Source organism: Tenrec ecaudatus, chromosome 12 (genome assembly GCF_050624435.1).
Source record: "Tenrec ecaudatus isolate mTenEca1 chromosome 12, mTenEca1.hap1, whole genome shotgun sequence".
Lineage (NCBI taxonomy): Eukaryota > Metazoa > Chordata > Mammalia > Afrosoricida > Tenrecidae > Tenrec > Tenrec ecaudatus.
In genome coordinates, this window is record NC_134541.1 from 31,489,320 (window position 1) to 31,509,975 (window position 20,656).

General features: G+C 56.4%; 2 protein-coding genes across 4 annotated transcripts in view; one reads left to right on the forward strand and one right to left on the reverse strand.

The window, feature by feature from the left end:
• The window catches only part of FAM110A (family with sequence similarity 110 member A), a 201,848-nt gene that overhangs the window by 19,992 nt on the left and 161,200 nt on the right, over window positions 1–20,656 (forward strand). The gene's annotated exons all lie outside the window — the stretch shown is intronic.
• Window positions 723–13,244, reverse strand: SCRT2 (scratch family transcriptional repressor 2). The gene is made up of 2 exons (XM_075528713.1): window positions 13,112–13,244; window positions 723–1,516 (listed from the first exon to the last, which is right to left on the reverse strand). Exons 1-2 carry the CDS (start codon window positions 13,242–13,244, stop codon window positions 723–725), a joined length of 927 nt encoding a protein of 308 aa, XP_075384828.1.

Here is a 20,656-nt window from a genome sequence, read left to right on the forward strand (position 1 = left end):
TGTGTGTGTGTGTGTGTGTGTGCAATGGGTAGGGGTGGAGTTGGGACGTGGGGGAGCGTGGACTGCTGGACCTACGGTCCAGTCTAGAGAAAGTTCTGGGCCAGATGGGGGATTCCCAAGAGGTGGCACACACATTCCCAAGAGGTGGCACACAAGAGAGAGACTCAGCTGGGACGGAGAGGGACGGACTAGGCTGGGTTGTGGATTGGGAGTTGCAGGGCCTGGACCGAGGTGTGGGTGGGAAAACCGAGGGTGTGTGTGAGAGAGTTAACCAGGGGTGTGGACCTCAGGGTGGGGGGGCTCTAAGGAGAAGCTGCAGAGAAGTGAAAGGACGACAGGTCTAAAAGTTAGAAGGGAGGAGGTGCGCAGGAGGAAGAGAATTCCGGTGTGGTGCCCCGAGAATTGCGGACCTGGTGCCTGAGTTGGGAGCCCTAAGGGCGCAGACAGGGGGTCCAGGTCCTAGGCTTGGTGGCCTGAGAGGACAGGACGTTGTGGGTCTCCGTGTGCGGGGGTGGGTGGGTGGGGTGGGGGAGATAGTGCTGGAGGTGTAATGGGCTGGGGGTGGTGAAGGAGTCCGTCCCCCCCACTCCCGCCCCCGAACCCAAGGGGAGTGTGGGGGGAATTGGGTGGAAACGCAACTGGCGGATGGAGAGGGCGCTGCGGGCAGGAGCCCCCGGAGCGCCTGGCGCGCGAGTTCCGGCGCGGGGGGCGCAGCGCGCGGCTCAGCTGGTGGGGCGGGCGGCGGGCGGCGGGGGCGGCTCGGCGCCCTTGACGCAGGCCGCCTCGCAGTGCTTGTGGAGGTAGGACTTGAGCGCGAAGCTTTTGTCGCACTGGCGGCAGCGGAAGTGCTTGAAGGCCGAGTGCGTCTGCATGTGCGCGCGCAGGTTGGAGCGGTCGGCGAAGGCCTTGCCGCAGTGCGCGCAGCCAAACGGCTTCTCGCCGGTGTGCGAGCGCATGTGGCCCTGCAGCAGCCAGGGCCGCGAGAAGGCCTTGCCGCACACGCCGCACTTGTGGCGCAGGTTGTGCGTGAGCACGTGCATGGCCAGCGCGGGCATGGACACGTACGCCTTGCCGCATGTAGGGCACTTGCGCGCCAGCTGGCTGTCCAGGCTGCGGTGCGTCTGCTTGTGGCGGCTCAGGTTCGACGACGTGGCGTAGGTCTTGCCGCACTCGGCGCACGCGTGCCGGTGCCCGCCGCCGGCCGGCTGCCCCCCGCGGCCCGCGCGGCCCCCGGCGCCGCCGCCGCCGTCCCCCGCGCCCCCGGCGTCCCCGGTGCCCCCGCCACGGCGCCGCCGCGAGCGCCCGTCGGAGATGAAGAAGGCGTCCATGGAATAGCTGTCGGTCACGGCCGCCTCGCCGCGGAAGTAGCGCGCCGAGAGGCTGGACTGCGGGCTCTCGGGGTCGCTGTACTCTTCCGGCGCTGCCGGCGGGTACGCGGGCTCGGCGGGCACCAGCTCCAGGCCAGGCTTCTGGTCGGCATCGTAGCTGCTTGGGGGCAGGCAGTGAGGGGCGTAACCTGGAGGAGGCGAGAACGGGGGCGCGCAGGGTTAGGGTCCAGGGAAGGCTTCCCGCTGGGAACAGTTACTCCCACCCGTGGGTCCCCATCCGCCCCTGCAGCTGCTCTTAGGAAGTGATGGCTGATTGCAGCTCAGCTTATTGGACCAGACGTCTTGAATTCAAATCCTTCCTGCGCCAGCAACAACCACAGTCTCCCACCCCCACCCTCCCTGGAGCGCTGCGCAGTAGCTGCTCTGCAGTTTACTAGGCCTGGTGGCATAGTGCTTAGGTATTGGGCTGCTAACCGGAAGGTCTGCAGTTTGAAACCACCGGCCACTCTTTAGGAGAAAGATGGGACTTTCCACTCCCTTAAGCAGTTACCATCTTGGATACACACAGGGGAAGTTCTAGCCTATAGGGTCACTATGAGTTGCCCTCGACCCGATGGCAGAGAGTTTGGTTTCGTTTTTTGACCTTTTTAAATGCTCAAGTCGTGAAAGAGGTCTTATGATTATCCCCACTTGACAGACGTCGGAACTGAGGTGTAGAGAGATGTCAGCAATCTTAAATCTAGTCATCATAATACCATCACACAGTTAGTAACCGGTGCATCTGGGTTTCATATCCTGGTGGTGTGACGCCAAAACCTAGGTGCGCTTTGAATTCAAAACCTAAGTCCTGGCGCCTTGGTTTCCTAGTGGTTATACTTCAGGCGGTTAACAATAAGGTTAGCACCTCGAAACCAGCAGGCACTCCATGGGAGACAGGTGAAGCTTTCTATTCACAGTCTAGAGGCTCTGTTGGAGCCTCGGCTTCCTCATCTACAGTGTGGAGCTTGTCAGTGGATCCCTGGGCCTGCCCTGGAGCTTTTGAGAAGCCTGGGAGAGGTGGTGACAGGAGACATGCGAGCACTTACTGTGTGCTGGGCACTGCCTGTCTCACAGAGGTTAACTCATTTAATTGCCACAACGCCCTACTAATAACAATCCCCATTTTATGCACAAGGAAATTGAGAAAGAGGGAGCCAGCACACAGTAATTGCTGTATAAATGGCAGCTATTATAATTATGCTTTTACTTGCTTGAAAAAGTGACTTCACTAAAGATTATTTAATTGTCTGCCTCCCCCACCTCAGACTGGCTTTGGGCGCCCAGAATGAGCTTGGCTCAGAGGATGCTGGCGGTGAAGGATCAGTTAACAGAGATACCGCCTCACCTCCCAGAATTGATTGGGGGCAGGAGGAGGGGTGGTTCAAAAGGGGCCAAATGTGTGGCCTATGGTAGGGCATCCAAGAAAGGACTTCCTGCCTCTGTAAGCCTTCTGGAGACCCACCTAGGGAAAATCTCCCTCCTCTCGGCCCCCTGCCCCAGGGGGCTTTGCTCCCAGTCCATCTTGGGCTTGAGTAGTGGGTGGGTAGGCAACCCAGGACTCTGCAGGTAACTCCTTGGGTCCGATTTGCCTCTGCCTTCCATGTCTAGCCTGGTCCTGGCATCCCTGGGGGCACTTCCCAGCCAGCTCCTCTGGCAGATTTCACCAAACTCATTAGCCGGGCACTTAATTAGGAAGTGTTTCCTTCATCCTCTGATGCTGGAGACCGTGGAGGTGAGGCCCCCTTCCAAGGGTTTGCTACTACCTGAGAGTGGGGAGTTGGGAGATGTGATCCTCTCTTTCTGACACCCCTTCCCCTTGGCACTGTGAATTGGGCGTTGCGATGTTAACCACAAGGCTGGTGCTTCAAATCCACCAGGCACAGTGAAGGCAAAAAAAAAAAAAAAAAAAAAGTGGGACTGCCCAGTCCTGTAAAGAGTGCCACCCTCAGGAAACTCTCCCGGGGGGGGGGGGGTGCTATGAGTCAGTGGGCATGATATTTCAGAGTTCCTGAGCCCTGGATCTGGTGATGACATGGTAAGGTTGCTCTGGGAGAACGATGAAGACCTTTGCCCTCGGCAACCCTCTGCATCTGCTCTTCCCTGTATGTCGCGCTGCAACGTGTCGATTCAGCAGCATTGGGGTGTGTGTGTGTGTGTGTGTGTGAGATCCCTCAGACTTGTGCCCCCCACCCCCTGCCAGCCTGGCAGGGGGCTTTTCAAGGTTATACGCCTGGAACAGGATTCTGCCTGGAGACGTTCTGCTAAGCTGTTGGTCTGTAGCTGTTCTCTCAGTTGGTCTAGCTGCCAGGCCCTTGTCTCTCCCCCCACACTCGGGATGGCCTGCTCTGGACCTTGGAATCCTTGGTGATGCATGAAGTCACTAACCGAAAGGTTCATGGTTTGAATCTACCCTGAGGCACCTCAGAAGAAAGGCTTGCGGACCTGCTTGCACAAGTGCTTCAGAGGGAAGGCCAGGCGTTCTGTCTCAACACCCTCTACTTTACACAGGTGGGGCTGCCAGGATTTGGTGGTGATGAGGACAGCTGACCACCACACTCTGTCTGGCGGCAGGTCTCTGGGAACTGTCCGGGAGGCCAAGCAGACCTGCATTTTCTCTCTGTCCCTTCAGAAGTCAGTAGGGATTGGAGGGGAGGGAGTGGAATGACTCCAGAGGGAGGGGCTTGTGGACAGATGCAGGGGGCAGCAGCAGTGCAGAGTCAAGAGTGTCCAGCACCCCACAGCACATCATCCTTTCTCTCCTGCTTCTCTTTGGCTTGGACAGTTTTTGAACCATCCACCCCGGGAAGCCAGCTTGATACCCAGGTCTCCCAAGTGCTCAGGGGATGCTTATCAGGCTAATTTCAATATATGTCGGGCATTCCCAGGACCCTCCCCACCCTGCTGTATTGCCTCACATTGTACTTATGGATTAGAATGATAATAATTATCATTTATTGAGCACTTAGTAAATACTCAGGCACCCTGCTGACAGCCTCACCCCCATTACCTCCTTTAAAAACCATCACCAAAAAAAATCTCCATGTTACAGCTAGATAAGGAAACGGAGGCCCAGAGTGATGATGGATTTGCTCAAGAGGGGAGACAGGATTGACACCCACTGCATGGATGGAGTTGCGGTTGGGCTTGGCCACCTCCCGCCCGGCTTCCAGCGCAGTGCATGGCAGTTCGTGGTACCCAGGCTTCTGTTTAATGGGTGATAACAGTTTGCCAGGCCAGCCCCCAGGTCTGCCACAGGCCGCCCAGCCTGCTCCAGCTGCGGAGTGGGCGGAGGACCTGATTCCCGGAAGCCGTCTCCAGTTGGGTTATCTTGGGAAAGGGGGTGTCCTGCTTCGCTGGCTTTTCTCGGGCCACGAGGCGAGCACAGGGCCCGTTTCCAAGGGTCTCTAAACATCTGGCCAGTGCCCGGCCAGCTTCATGGGTCAGAGCACCGGTCCGGCTTTACTGCTCCTCACTGTGTGACCTCAGCCAAGCTGCTGGACCTTTCTGTGCCTCTGTTCCGTTGGCCGTGAATCAGGGATCAGACAGGCACCTGACCCAGGCAGTTGTGCGTCCATGAGTCAGCACATGCAGTAGAGAGAGAGCCAGTAACAGCCCCACTCCGAGAGCACGGGGGTCCAGGCACTCCTCTATGGAATGCGTATGAATGAACCCTCCCTTGGTGCCACTGCAAAGATGGGACAGCCACGGCCCTGGATGTGAAGTAACGTGCCAGGTTCACACAGTTAGGGAATCAGGGCTAGGATGCCAATCCAATGCCTTACTCATTGTAAACCCAGGACAGAGTAAGAACACCTGCTAAAATGCTTTCCTGGACTCCTCCCCACACCTCTTAGCACTCATTTCTGGGCCTGTTTTTTTTCCCCCTGCTTGCTGCCACCGATCTAATTTTGACTCAGAGCGACCCTGTAGGACAGGGTAGAACTGCCCCTGTGGGTTTCCAAGACTGACTCTTCAAGGCAGTAGAAAGCCTCCTCTTTCTCCCATGCAGTGGCTGGTTTCAAGTTGTTGACCTTGTGGCCCAACCCTCACTTCTACCTGTTGTCCTGATGAGAAAGCCTAGGAGGTACAAAGCCGGAGCTCTGCGAAAGAAGCAATTGTCGCCCTCTGGTGGCAGCCGGCAGCACTGCAGCACTGTGGTCCACAGAGCTCTTTGTACAGAAGTAGAGGTGCCTCAACCAAACGTTCCATATCCCTCTCTGGACCAGGGTCATGGGACCAGGCCTGAGGCACAGTGGCAGTGGGGGTTGGCTTGGACTGGGTTTGGTGTCATAGGAGAGACAGCCCAGTCGTGTTAGGAGGAGGCGATTCTGACATGCTGTGTGACCTTGGGTCTGTTGCTTAATCTCTCTGGGCTTGGACTGAACCGGAAAGAGTTTGACTGGGATGCTTTCAAGTCCCTTCGTGACACTGTGGCGGAATAGGTTGTCCGTGATGTCCTTTGTCTTTTCCCCCTCCCTCCACTCTGTCCCATTCTTGCTGCTTTCTCTCCAGGGATGTCCCAGCGGGCGCCATCTTCAAAGGGCACGCACAGCCAGGGAGAATGGGTTAACACACTTCAAGGGGATCCTTACAGCCTCGCATGCGTTGTTGTTATTCCTGCCATCCCCGGAGCCGAGTCCACAGACAGGCATTTGAGTGTCTCAGGCCACTCCGTGACCTTGAGCAAGCCACCTCTGGGTCTCAGTCCAGGAGAACCCTTGGAGGATGCCTGTGGCTGTCGAGGTGGCCTCTGACCCCGTGTGTTCTGGAGTAGAACTGCTCCCCAGGGTTTTTTGTTGTTTTTGTGGAAGCCGACTGCCTGGCTTTTCTTGTATAGAATGCTGCGTGGGTTTGCACCGTCTGCCTTTCTGTTAGCAGCTGACCTCGAGCCACTGCACCTCGCCCCCCTGCACCCCCACCCAGAACCCTCTAAAAACCATAAGCAAAGTCATGGCTGTCGATCCCGAGTCACAGTGACCCTGTAGGACCCTCTAGGAAAGAGCAGAGTACCCCACTAAAATTCCCAGGCCTGTGGTCTTTGTGGGAGAAGACGGCTGCATCTTCCTTGCGAGAAGGGACTGGGGGTTCGAACCCCCGACCTTTGGATTAGCAGCAGAAAGCTTCACCACTGGGTCACCAGGGTTCTTTGGAGAACCATGTGGAATCCAGTTGGGCTTTGGGCACTTCCCTCCATGCCCTCCCCCCACCCAGGTGACTGTGGTAGGCTGAGCTACCATCGCACAGCTGAGGGCCGAGAGCTGACTTTCTTGTTTGGGTCCCAGCAGGGAGGGCAGGGGCCCATGATAGAAGACCTGGTTCTCCTACCCGTCCTGGTCCTCACCCAGAGATGTGTGACTATGGACACATCATGCAACCTTTCTGGTCCCACACGCCCTCCTGTGGCACAGCTGCTTCAGGGATATGGCGGTGTTGTGTACAAGGGCGCTTCAAGAAGTTCATGGGAAAAGAACCGATGGAACATTTTCCACGAGCTTTCGGATGCCCCCTCTTGCCTGTTACTGAAGAGTGCTATTTCAGACAGAAGTCTGCAATCCGGGGACAATCCTGGGCTCAAAGGAGAAGGGAATTTGATGGGAAGCAAGTCTGGGGGCTCTTTGTAGCCCTTGTCTCTTCCCACTGCAAGGGCCCCCTGGGTACGAGCCGGAGAGCCTTCCTGACAAGTGAGGATAATGAGGATCATAATAATATGCCTGCAGAACTCAACTCCAGGCCTCTGCTGACTGCCAGGTGCTGCACCAAGCATGGAGGTCAGGGAGGGGCGAAGCCCTGCTCAAGGTCACTGCAGGAGCCAGCTCCCACGCTGTGCTCCAATACTCTGGAGGAGCCCGTGCTGGTTCCCCATCCCAGTAGCAGGAGGGAGCCTGTCTTGCGGGCCTGTGTCTCATGGTGGGTGTTGGGGGCTGAGGAGAGGCTGATGCGCTCCGAAGTGCCCCAGCCCCTTATAAACAATCACAGTGAGTCACAGTCGTGGTTGACATGGTGGAGAAACAGACCCCTGTGACTGTGGGTAACGCATTCACTGCCTGCTGGGACCTCATTGTGCAGAAGCTGAGGTGCAGAGAGGGGTACTGACCTCCCCCAGGTCACAGACCAGAGCCAGGTCAGGCTTCTCCTGCGTCCGCTCTCTGCCCCCAACTCTCCTGCCTTCCAGGGCCCCACCCTCCATCCCAAGGATCTCCAGCAACCATCCCACCTCCCTTCTCTGAGATGGTGGGCCAGCTTCCCAGGCAGCCCAGTTTCCAGAGGAGGCCTGGCTCTGTTGGGTGGGTGGGTGGGGGCACCATAGGGGCTGCTGCCTGGATGTATTTAGAGCTGCTTCTTGCTGTGCCAGGGCCTTGGGCCGCAAGAATCCGCTCCAGCCAGCTGAGCAGAAAGCCAGGTCTGTCAGCAGCAGAGAAGGATAAAAATAGGTTCTCCTGTCTGCTCACAGAGCTGGGCAGAGGGGCTGGGTGCCTCCCCCTTCCCCTCATTATAGCATCTTTGTTAACGGTTCCCTGGGCACTGGACCAGAAATGACACCCACCTCCTGGAAGGCCCGGCAGCTGGGACACCTGGCCTTCAGGGTGGGGGTGGAGGGGTGGAAGGGGGGAATCCCAGAGTCCAGAGGAGGAGGGCAAGAAGAAAGACAGACTAACTATGACTCGGGTTATAGGTGGGGGCCAGATACCCACCACCACAGACTTCTAGAGGATTCCAGGCCCTCTACCCCCACCACATCCCCTTGCCTCCTGGAATCCCTCATATTAAGGTTCTTTCTAAATCTGACCCAATTCCCATCATCCTCAGGGAGACCACGGCTCTGCAGAAATCAATAGGAAAGACTTGTTCAAGGGATGGTAGGGATGGGAGTGGGGTGGGCTGAAGGTCTTGAAGCACCCAGCCCTGGTTGAGGAGGAAGCTTCTTGCTCCTCTGGGGCATTGCTGGTGAACTAACTCTAGCCCTGGTATGTGGTGCTGTGCCCTGCCTCCTCTGCCCCCCAGGCTTACTGCTTGACCCTCTGTCCAAAAGGGATGCAAGCAGAGGGCACCTTCCAAGCCCCTTTCTACCCAAGATGCACCTGCGGTGGATGAACCATGCTGGGGAGGCTTCCACTGAGAAGGAAGTGCACCTCTCTCCTGCCAGCGTCACCCCACTGGCCTAGCCCCCAGAGGGCCTCCCAGCTATGGGGCCCCTGGGACATGTGTGCAGGGCCCAGCATTCTAACCTTGGCCTGTTTCCCCATTGTAGATGGGAGCCAGTCCTCTGCCCTCACAGGCTTTCGTTCACTGTGTGTGGGGTGGGGTGGTGGCTTAAAAGTCTCGGGCAGACACGTTGCTGTGCTGATGGGAGGGACTTGTTGTAGTGTCCTGCCTGCCCTTGGGGATGGCAGACTGAGGTTTTCCAATGCATAGATGCTCACCCCGCCCCACTGCTGCCCTTGTGTGACTCTAGGCCTTGAAGGAACCATGGTCCTGCAGACTCTGTACCCCATATTGGCCCTATGACTCCTGCTAAGGAAACCCCATTCACTCTTAGGAAAATCAAACTTCTAGGTCCTCAGAAGGTCAGAACTGAAACAGAGATCAGGTTCAGCTGCTCAGTGTTGAGCGAGAGGCCAAGGCGGAGAGGGCGGGGTGGGGTGGTGGGGTGGTGGTGGTGGTGGTGCTGCTGCTGCTGCTGCTGCTGTTGTTGTTGGGGAAGGCTAGCTTTAGGCTGCCCATCAAACTAAGGGTGGATCTAAGACTTGAGCACAGCCAGCCTGAAGATGGACTTGGATGTGACCTTGGACTAGACATTGGCCCAGGATCTTGACCCTGGACCTAAAATGTTGACCTGGGCCTTGGGGTCTAGACCTCAACCCTGAGCCTTCACCTGCCCCTAAACATTGAAATGTGAACTTAGAGTTCTCCTGATCTAAACTCTTTGGAAATTAACCTTGGACCTACACATTGCCTTTGGTCCTAGACCTGAGACTGAACATGTCCATTGGACCTGGGTTGTAGACAGAACCGAGACCTTGAACCTGGAAATTTTATAAGGCTTCAACTGGACCTTGGCCTGCACTGAGATGAAGATGCCAGGGGAAGAGGTGGTGGTTGTAAGTGAAGAACCGGGTGGGCCTGCCATGTGTCCTTGGGCATCCCCTCAGCCTTCACTGGGCTCCCTCTGCCAAGGGGCTGGGGGCAGTCCTTTGGCACCTGTGCTCCCGAGAAGGACATTCTGAGTGTGGGGTGGAGATGCAGCAGCTGGGGACACAGCCATGCGCTCAGGCCTGGAGCGACTGCCTGGCGCCTCAGTGAGCAAGAAAGGAGGCGGGCACTGATGTGATGTGGTCAGTAAGATAAGCCTATGGGTAGATGCAGAAGAGCTCCCTCCGCCTACATGAGAGGCTTAATGTAGCCGCGGAGGGCGGACAACTGTGTTATTGGATTGGCATTGATCCCTCATCACCGGGTCAGATAACACTCTGAAGTGGGTATGGGAGCAGGCCTGGCTGTGGGCGCAGGGGAAGAGGGGGCCTGGCTATTGGCTGGGGGATGGGCACCCCGGGGTCACTGAGGCCCTCCTGGACAGAGGCCCACAGAGACTGACATGCAGCTGGGTGAGCAGCAGCCTTTTCTGGAGTGACTGAGTCCCCAGGACCCCCAGGGAAAGAGTTGGCTAGGTGGTGCTGATGGAGGGTAAAGTTCCGAGTGAGCAGTGTTTGGGCCAGTGAGGAGGTGGGAGGAGGTAGGGAGGCCGGGACCAGCCCGGAGCCCAGGAGCCGGTGGGGAAGAGAGAAGCACCGTTTCCCAGCGCATGATGCCTTTGGATTATGCCTTTGGGGGGCGTTCTGCAGAGAGAGCTTGAGACTTCCTCCTTTGGGGGCTTCCCCATGCCTGTGTCGGGGTTCCATGGGTTTGAGGGTGACCTGGAGCCCAGGCATACCTGCTGCACTCTTGGATTGGCCCTGTGGTAACTGACGGATGGATATGGGAGGAGGAGCATTGCTGTGTGTGTGTGTGTGTGTGTGTGTGTGCATGCGCGTGCAAGAGGAGCTCTCATTCTCCAGCACTCCCAGGTATTCCCTGAGCTGGGGGCGGGGACCTTTTTAATTTAGGGTTCCTTGATGATCCTCTAGGCACTGGAGACACCCCCCCACCCCGCAAACCTGATATTCACAGGCTTCCCTGTCTTCCCCTCTCAGGCTGCCCTCCCACCAGTTTCAGCCTGAGCCTGCCGCAGAAGCTGCAGAAATGGCTTGTAAGAAGATCTTTCTAATAACTGGAACTATCTCCAGCCCCAGGCCCTCCCCCACTCCCCTCCCTTACTCCTCCCTGCCCTCCCTCTCCACACGCCTCCCCCCCTTTCTCCTTGTTTACCCAGCACACTTACACACGCTGGGAGAGAAAAACGTCGGCTCAGCAATTTTTCACACTTCCCTCAAACGCGCAGCAAGGTTATTTCCGGCAGAGTGGAGACAACAGGAGCTGGCCAGCTCTCGGAGGACCCCAGGCACCCCCCAACTCATTGATGGATGGGGGAGCCCTCACTTCCCAGTCCGGCCACACCCCAGGGTTGCAGGAGGTCCCTAAACATAAGACTGGGTAGACCTTTGTGTTCCCGGCCATACCCAGGCCTTTAGGGTCACTCGGGAGTCCATCGTGGACACTGTACACCACAGGCAGCTAACTGCCAAGGCTGCCGGGCCCGAGTGCCTGTCCTTGCCACAGGGCAGCCTGCAGTGACCGAAGCCAAGAAAGATACCAGGTTCCTGAAGCTCTGTCACCCTCAGCCAGGCGTCCAATATCAAGTGGAAGACACAACATGACAAAGACCTTCCGGCCTTCTCTGAGACCCCTGTCCAGGCACCTCCAATGCTCCCCACCCCACACTGGACCATCACAGACACTGAGCTGGTCAAACTTGCCTTGGTTCATGCCGTGCCAACTCCTTTCACTGCTGGGAAGGCTGGGGATCAGAGAAGGGATGATACTTGCCCAAGGTCACCCAGCAAGTCAGAGATCTAGAGCTCAGGTCTCTGCGTTCCAGGCCAGGCATCTGGTCAGCCTCAGGATTCCCTGGTGGGAAGCCTTTGGGTGAAAGCCCCAGAGACAGGGCTGGGTCTTGGGGGGGGGGGGGATCAAACTTGGTGAAGCCTGCACAGGAGCAGCCCAGCATGAGCTCTTGCCCTGACCCACTTCCCACTGTTTGCTCAGGTCTCCCCGCAGAGCCTTTTTGTGCTGAATCTAAGGCAAGGTGCTTTCCTGCTGCCCTCCTGAGGGACAACCTGCAGTTTGGACTCTGCTGGGCAAACACTCTGGGTTTCCTTAGCTAGCCTGGGGACAGGACCAGGGGACTTGGTGGGTGGAGCCCAGAGCTTTGTGATAGTCTCTCAATGGGTCCACACTTGTTTGACTGATATTTCAGTGCTCCCCAGCACACACATTTCCCCCCCCCCCCACCTCCTGGCATGGCCCCAGGACTACCCTCTGTCCTGCCAGCACTCAGCCCAGCCTGGCCACATCCATAGCTTCTGTCATTGACCCCAAAAGGTTCAAGAAAGGGGGCCAGCAGAGTAGGAGACTTAGAAGAAAAGGGGGTTGTCTGGTGAATCAGAGGGCAGCCAGAGGCTGAGGGGGTGTGGCTGTAGCCCCCATCACTCCCTAACTTCTTTGACCTTGATGAGGTCAAAGAGCCCTCTGCCCAGAGCTCTCTCTCTACCTGGCTTGGCAGAGTGACGGAATGTGGGTGAAGTGCTTGGAAATCCCCTAGGCAAAAGCTCCCGCCACCCTCCTGGTCTCTGCCTTTGCCATCTCAGCTCTCTTCATCCTCAGCGCGCTCTCTCTCTCTCTCTCTCTCTCTCTCTCTCTCTCTCTCTCTCTTTCTCTCTCTCTCACACACACACACACACACACACGCACACACACACACACACACATTGGATGCCAGGTTTCTCACTGCCACAGGGACACCTCCTCCCAGACACCTGCCTTGGTGGGGGGCCATCAGAGTAGAAACCTTTTGTGATCCCCTTCATGGGGGAGGGGTCCACGAAAGCAGTCAGCTGCTTCAGCTCAGAACCCTTCAGAGATCACCCCCTTCCCTTGTCCCCCAGATCCCGGTCCCTGCAGGAACTTGGCACTGAGAGGACATGAAGTATGAGTGTGTGTGTGGTGGGGGGAGAGGCAGAGTTGCTTAGAGGGAGCAGTCGGGTGGACTCTGGAAGGGTGTGAAGAGCAAATGCAGCCCAGGGACTCCGAGCCACTTGGGGGGACACTTTCCAGACATCTCTTTCTCTCAGACCCCTGGACAGGCTTGGCCCTTGGCAGGCGTGTGGCTGAGGGTGATAAACAGTTGCTGGAGACCCTTGTCTGGCATCCCCAGATGGGGCAGCTTTGAAGGCAGTAAGGACACCCCCAGCTGTACCCCCACAGAACCAACCCCATCTTGGCAGAGTGGCCTTCCCTGCCCGGACACCACCAGGGAGAGGTGAATCCCCATACTGCCGTGGGCATTAACCCATTATGGGTGCCCGGTGTTCTCTGTTCTCCACCACCTTCTCTGCCCAGACCCATTCCAGGGCCACAACTTTCGAAGTGGCTTTGTAGGGACCTAGCCCCTGCCCCGCCCGCAGCCCTCGGGAAGCCGGGAGGCGCCCAGGCCCGGAAACCTCCCGGGGTTTCCTGCTGCTCGCGCCCCTCCTCGTGGTCCAAGTTGGGGAGGGCCCAAGCTCCCCTCTCTCCCTGCTGGCCCCACTCACCGTTGTCCCCGGGCGGCCCTCGGGCGCCAGGCAGCACGTAGGCGGTCTCCAAGGGGTGGTAGGTGGGGGCCGGCACCCCGCTGCCCTGGAAGCTGTCCCCTTTGATCTTCTTCACCAGGAAGGAGCGCGGCATGGTGCGGCTGGCTGGCAGGGGGCTCGGCGGGGCACTTGCGTGGGGCCCCCGCGGGGGAGGCGGCCAGCCGGGTGCGATTGGCTGGCCGCGCGGGGTTTCAGCACTGGACAGCTCCCGGCGGGTGGGCGCACGGAGCCGGCCTCGGTGCTGCTGGCGGCCGGAGCTGAGGCTCTGGCTCCGGCTCTGGCTCGGGCTCCGGCTCGGGCTCGGGCTCGGGCTCGGGCTCGTGCTCGGCGGCAGCGCGCAGACAGGCAGGCGCTGGAGCTGTGATCAGCACTCCGGGCTGCCGGCTTTATATGGGACGCAGGCTGGAGATCAGGTGGTCCCCTAGCAATGGAACTGTTCAGCGCTCTAATCCATCAAATGTCCCCCAGGACAATCGCTCCGCACACACACGTTCCCCTGAACCGGCAGAGGTGGGGGCAGGCGAGGCGCAGGGAGCGGCGGGCAGCAAGGAGGGGAGCAAGTGTGGGCAAGAAAGGCGCAGAGGTATAAAAAGAGAGGGAGAAAGGAGAGGGGGGAGGGAAAAGGAAAAAGAGAAAGAGAGAGGATGAAAGAGGTAGAAATCACAGTAGAGACCAAGATAAGGACAAAAAACGATAAGCCTCAGTAAGAGAGAAACGGAGGAGAAAGACCAGAGACGAGAAGTAGCGACACTCGCACACCCGCGGGGAGGAAGGCGAGATGCAGCCACACAAAAAGGAAGCCCCCCGCCCCTCCGGGATGCAAAGAAAGGGAAAGAAAAGTGCAGGATCGAGGGAGAAGGCGAGGCAAGAGGAGAGAGGGTTGGGGGGTCCAGGCACATGGGTGCCGGGAGGACGAGGGTGCAACGGGAGAAGTCAGCGCTCCATCCTGGCTCTTCTGCCCCGTCTCTCCCTCTCCCCAGTTCTGAAGTGGCAGCTGGACGCTCAGCTCTAACGAAAGGAAGTCCCCCCTCAGCAGATGGGGCTCCTATTGGGTTTGGGGTTCAACTTTCTTTTTCCAGAAAGGGGCCGGAGCCGGGTGGGGTGGGGCGGGGAGCATGTCCCCCATGCAGATGCCCAGCCCCGCTCAGCCGGTCCTGTTCCGGTGCCGAGCTCAGGCGGCCGCTGCAAGAGGAAGTGAAAATCGTCCAGTAATTAATTTCCCTGCTGCCGGGGGGTGGTGGTTTTGACACATCCGAAGCTGTGCTTTCCCCTGAAGCCGGGGAGCAGACAATAGAGACACGTGGACTGGGAAGGGAGAGGGGGGAAGGGAGGGGGGAGCGGGTCTCCTGCTGGAACTCTTTGCAGGTCAGCTTCTTTGTCTCTGGAAGGATCTGAGCAGCGCCCCCCCCCCTTCTTCCCACATCCGGCCCCACTGTGTGTGTGGGGGGTGGGGGGTACACTGCCCGGTATTTGGACAGGACTGAGAAGCAAGAGAAGTCAGCCCCCGCATCAGAGGCTGCATGGTTCAGCTCATGGTGCTGGCGGAGCCAGCAAGTGTGGGGTGCCCAGTGCACACCAGAGTTATCCAGGAGAGTCCCAGAATCTGACTTTTGGAATGCTGATCTCTCATTGGCCCAGAGTGTCCTATCGATGGGGTACAAGGCTGATGGAGCAAGCAGGTCCCTTTGGGACTGGTTCTCCAAGACCAGCGTGGGAGACTAAGGTCCATTGTGGTGCCAGAGGTCACAGGGAGTCAGCAGTGATTTTCAGAGAGCAATTTTCAAGTGGCCTCTGGGTACCAGGTCAGGGGACAACGTGGTCTTCAGGATGTGGCCTAGCAACCTCAGGACTCAGGTTGGGCCTTGTATCTTGTCCAGGCACCGCATGGTTTGGGGATCTATGCCCCTCTTGTGAGGCGTTTTGCTTGACATTTTGTCTTCTGAGCTCTTTAAAACCTCAGTCACAGAGAGTGGCGGCCACCACGCCCCTTGACTCCTTGCTGACTGCCACGTTCCCTCCTCCAAGCACATGCCTTTGCTTCCAGGTCTACTCTGATCTCTGGCTGGCTTCCTAGCTTCTACACACTCTACTCAACCACACACTCCCTCCACTAAACCCTAGTTACCCTCAGGGCTTGTCTGGGCCTTACTTCCTCCAGGAAGTGGCCCTAGACTTCCTAGCTTGTGGATTAGCCATCTGGCTCTTTAACCCCCAAGGACAAGCACCATGTCCCCTGCATGGCTCAGCACACTCCAGACAGTATGCATACGCACTAGGGCAGGGGGGTGCGCACACTTCTTCAGCATGTGAGCTACTTATAAGATGATCAAGTCAAGATCATCTACCAACTGCAAAAATGCCAAACATTTATTACATGTATTCATAAATGCATTGGTAATTCTGTATATGGACAAGGCATGTTTATGTACCTTGCATAACCGCATGAGTCCATATTGCACAACACAACACAATTAGCTATGTACGTTTTTTATCATTATCTGAGTTGACTCTGATGACTTGCACTGAATAGAATGAGCCAGGGATGCCTAGTCCGGACAGTAGCTGCTGACAGCCAGCCTCAAGCACACTGCCAAATGATCATCAGTCATGGTGGAATGGTACTTGGACTTAATGATCTTATGTGGGAAAAGTTTGACTCATGTAAATAAGTAGAGCCGAATAACGCAGTCAAGGAGGCAGCGCATTGTCTCATGTTTGGGTACTTTCCCTCTGCAAGTACGTTCCAGAACTGTTCCTGTGCTCTGGACTTCAGCTGAATGTCGGCTTGCAGTGTCAAAATCTCCCATTCCGTATGAAAGTGATACATTTTTGTCTTCTTACTTGGTCCAGCTCTCCCACTCATCTTAATACCCTTTCTTATGTTTAAGAGAAAAAAAAAACAAGGTCTAAAAATTGCTGATAACTTAGCTTGTCAGTTTTGTTGCACTTAGCGCAGTTGTTTGAGCATGCGTTTGACACCCAAGATTGCATTTGATTGGCTGCGCTGTATATCAATTAAGTGACGGGATTGATGATGGGCTTACATCTATTATTTTTAATGCCATGCAATCTACCCACACTACATTTGTGATTGACTAGCAGATCACAATCGATGTATTGGGTACCCTTGCCCTCCTAGGAGATCCCAGCCTCCTGCTTCCTCGCTATACAACTCTGGGCAAGCATGCAGCCACTCTGTGGCTCAGCCCCACTTCCACTGTAAAAGTGGGGATAACCATTGTTGCTACCCTAGGGGTTGGTTGGGAGCATTACAAGAGTTGCTGTGTATTATATCTGGTACCCCAAACTGAACCCAAACTCACTGCCCCCGAGTGGATTTCGACTCACTGTGATCCTATAGGACAGGGTAGAGCTGCCCCTGTGGGTTTCCAAGACTGCAATTCTTCATGGGAATAGAAAATTTCATCTTTCTCCTGAGAAGTAGCTGGTGGTTTTGAACTGCTAACCTTGCAGTTAGCAGTCCAACGCATAACCCACTGTACCACCAGGGCTCTGCCATAACTGGCCTACAGTAGATGCTTAATGCCTGCGGGCTCTGCCTGTCATTCATTTGTGAGACTTGGATTGATGGTGATCCAGGAGCCCTGGTCCTTGCTCTCTTGGGGCTGACATTCAAAGGGGAGGGGATGGACAATCAGAAATCAACAATATTCTTGAGGACCATATGGGGCAAGGTGCTGGAACGTTACCATGCCTTCTGAGGGGGTGGTCAGCAACATCTCCTGGGGGAGGTGCCATCTTAGCTGAGACTTGAGTGATGAGAAGGAACTCAGGGAAGAGTGCTCCGGACCGAGGTTCTGCAATGCCCAGGTTCCCAGGCAGGTCGGAGCTCCGCTTCCTGGAGGGAGAGCCAGGCGTGGAAGGGGGCGAAGTCAGGTACAGTGGCAGGGCCAGACCCAGAGGATTCATACTAAATCGTGAATGAATGAGTGTGTGAATGATTATGGCAGTGAGATGCAGCCTGGGAAGGTGGGCCTCTTGGTTGGAGGAGAACTTTTCGCCGTGCTCGCTGTTTGGTTACTCACTTGTGTTTGGCATAGCCACACTCAAATTTGTGCTGGGAACTGGGCCATCGGTCCTCTTGGGGGACCCAGTCTAATGGCGTAAGTAAGGCAGAAAGGAGCCGATGAGCTTACTCACCACTCCCTGTCTGATGGCTCCACTCTCTCAACCTCCTGCACAGGAGATGACAAATCAGAGCCGGGAGAGCTTCCTTTGGAGCAAGGAAGATTCTGAAGGCCCACAGTGACGTGGGGACTAGACTCTCTTTGCTGGGCAGGCTCTAAAGAAAATCCATTCCTTAATCAACAGATAGCAGCCCCACAGAAAGGAAGTGAAGGACCCAAGGCCCCACACCCCACTGGTTGAAGATAAAATCCTAGGAGAGGTTAAAACTCAAGATGCCTTCAGGGGAGGAGGCCTGAAGCAGGCAGGGTAGGCGTGTTTTTTTCCCAGAGGCTAGTAAGAAGGGCCCGGTGTCTCCCAAGCCTCCTCTAACACTGGCTTACAGGTCTCAGAAGTCCCACTGTTAGAAATTCATTCCTCCTAAGTCATGTCAAGCAAGGAAACACTTTATTCCCAAGGCTGTTTGCGGCAGCAGTCCCAGAAGCGAAATACAAGCCCACGCAGCACAGAAGGAGAGGACATTGTGATGAGCACTCTGCTGGATAGACTCGGAGTGTCAGTCCGGGTTGACTAGAGAAATAAATTCATAGGCAAGCATATGTGTGTAAGAGAGAGCTTTACATCAAAGGGCAATTAATGGTACATTAAGAAAGAGCAGTCCAGCCCAGTCCAGATCAAGACCCTAAGTCTGATTTTAGCCCATATGTCCGATACCAGTCTGTAAATTCCTCTTCAGACTCATGCAGCACATGCAATGCCGCCAAATGCAGGAAGATCACTGGCCAGTGGGTGGGAAGTTTTGTGGATCCAGTGGCAGTGTAAGCATCTCAGCGCTGGCAGAGGTCTCCACATGGCTCCTCCAGCTCCAGGGCACTAGCCCAGTTCCAAGTGGCTTGTGAGCAGGAAGATCAAGCAGAGAGTAGCAGAACTTGTGTCTGCCCTCCAGTGAGCCATTTATTTCCTTCAAGCCGCCAAATGAGGTCATCAGGCTGCGACCTGAGTGGCAGGCTAGACTCCACCCCTTCGAAAGTTGACAGGAAATTATGTAACTGCCACAGACTCTTCTACAGCCATGGGGGAATTGTTGCACAAGAAGAATCCAGAAATCTCTCACAGGCCATTCATCACTCTGCACAAAAAATAAAAATAAACAGGCATAATAAAAGAGAGTAGGGGCACTTTCTTCCTTCCCGTTGTCTTTTCCAAAAAGCTCACCAACTCTCAGTTCAGCAAACATTTCTCTTGAGCCCCTGCTAGGTACCTACATCTTGAAGAAATACTGAGGCTTCATGAGACACCAGGCAGAATATCCAGCCTTCGGATTAGGAGGGAAGCTCGTGTAGACCATGGGAAGTTTCCCCAGTGACAATGATGATGATGACATCAACATTTACTGAGCAGTGCCTGGTGGCGCGCTGCTGCGAAGGACGCACGCCTTCACCACAGCTGGTCCTGCCCTGGGCTTTCCATCCAGGGCTTTGGAGGCAGCCTGCTTTCCGTTCAAGTCCCTCCCAGCCCTGCCCCGCTCTGACATATCTCAGCTCTGTAATGATTCTCTGTGCCCCCACAAGGTCTGGGGTTTGAATCCACCAGCCATTCTGTAAAGAGTTAAAAGTCACGGAAGCCCACAGGTGCAGTTCTCCCCTGTCCTATAAGGGTCGTTCCAAGTTGAAACGGTGGCAGTGAGTCTGGTTTCCGTGTGCTCTCCAGGGGAGTGCTGAGATACGTAGAAAGAGAGCTGGTGCTCTGGTTTCATGCATGAACCTTGAAAACATGACCCCAGAGGACAGATATTGTAGGACTCGGCTTACAGGAAACACCTGGTGTAGGTAAATCCATTTAAAATGACCTGAGGATCCCCTTCAAAATAGATACATTCCACTGCACGGGGTGTGAATTCCTCCTCAATAAAGATAGGAGTAAGAAAGACAACCGGGCCCAGGTCCCAGGTTGACTGTGATCCCGAGCATACATGCTGGGGGCGGGGCCTGGCCTGGCACACAGTAGGTGCTGCCACACTTTTGCTGTTCTCGGAGCCTCCGAAGGCCTCATGGGAGAAGGCGTGGTTACTGGAGGGTGTGGGGGAGGATAGGAAATGGCCGTCCCTAGGCCACCTGAGCACTGTGCAGAGAGCTGCCCTATCAGTAACTCCAGGCTTGGCCCTCCCTGCCCTAGTCCCCTCTGCTCTGGAACCCTCTACGGTGCACCCTGCCCGGCCCAGCAGGGTCTGGGTGTGAGTCCCAGTGCTGGTGGCCCCAGGTGGCTGGCCGAGCTGCTCTGAGACTCACCCAGCTGGGCTGTAAGAGAGAATGGCCCCACTGGTTTGCAGATTCCGAGGTGCAGGGAAAGAACGCTGCTCAGGAGTCAGGAGACCAAGGACTCTAGCTGGTCTCTGCCCTCTCTGCTAACCCCTGGGCCCCAGCTTTCTCTTCTGTCAAGTGGGGACGGGGCGGGACGCCCCTGAGCTGCTGTCCGGAGCCGGTAATGGGATTCTGTCTGACTTCCAAGGAGAAGAATGGTCACAAATGCATCCACTCCCTGCTGCCTGCTGGGCTGTGCACTCTCAGGAAGCTCTGCTTCCACACGCCTTCCAGCCCCTCCCGTGGACCCTTTCCCTCCAGGCTCGCCTCCAAGCCGCAGGGAAGAGGGCTGGAGAAAGATGTGGCTGAAATGACTCCTCAGCTCTCAGCACCAAGGCTCGCGGGGCTGACTTGCTCAAGGCCGGGTGTGTGGGTGTGTGTCCTCTGGATGGATCAGTGCTGGGTTGACCCCGTGTCTCTTTGGGCCTCTGGAAATCGGAAGGGAAAGTGAAGGTGGACATACAAGGGATGTATTGGGGTGACATCTGTTAAAAGAGAGGCAATCCTTCCGACCAACCGGGGTGCAGGTGTAACCCCGCGAGAGGTGAGGAGGGAGGAAGGGGCTGGGATAAGGGGGTGTCTCAGACAGGGGTGCTGCTCTCAGGGAGTCCTGGAACCCCCAGGGAGCTGGGTCAGTGACAGAGCACGTCCTGGAAGGGCTCGGACTCAGACGTGCGGCCACCAGGGGCTGTCTGACCAGGGTCCTCATGCAGGGTCTGTCCTCTGGGGAGCTCTGCTGTGACTCCTCCCACGGCCGGTGCATTCTGTCCTTTATTCACTGAATAGGCCCTTTCGGAGCTCTGGGCCGTTTGCCAGGCACTGGTCTATGCTCTTTACAAATAGTACCTTAGTTAACCCTTCTGCTCACCTTTCCAGGTAGACAGTATTGTTCCCCTTGTACAATACTGAGGGGGAAACTGAGCACAGGGAGGGGAAGGAGCTGGTCTAAGGTTTCATACCCACTTAGGAGCCCTGGTGGCGTAATGGCTGATGTGTTGAG

Bases quoted from the DNA above. Each gene is read 5' to 3' on its own strand.
- SCRT2 (XM_075528713.1), bottom strand. From the start codon at position 13,244: ATGCCGCGCTCCTTCCTGGTGAAGAAGATCAAAGGGGACAGCTTCCAG. The intron at 1,517-13,111 runs GTGAGTGGGGCC...CGCCTCCTCCAG, and splicing joins AGGGCCGCCCGGGGACAACG to GTTACGCCCCTCACTGCCTG.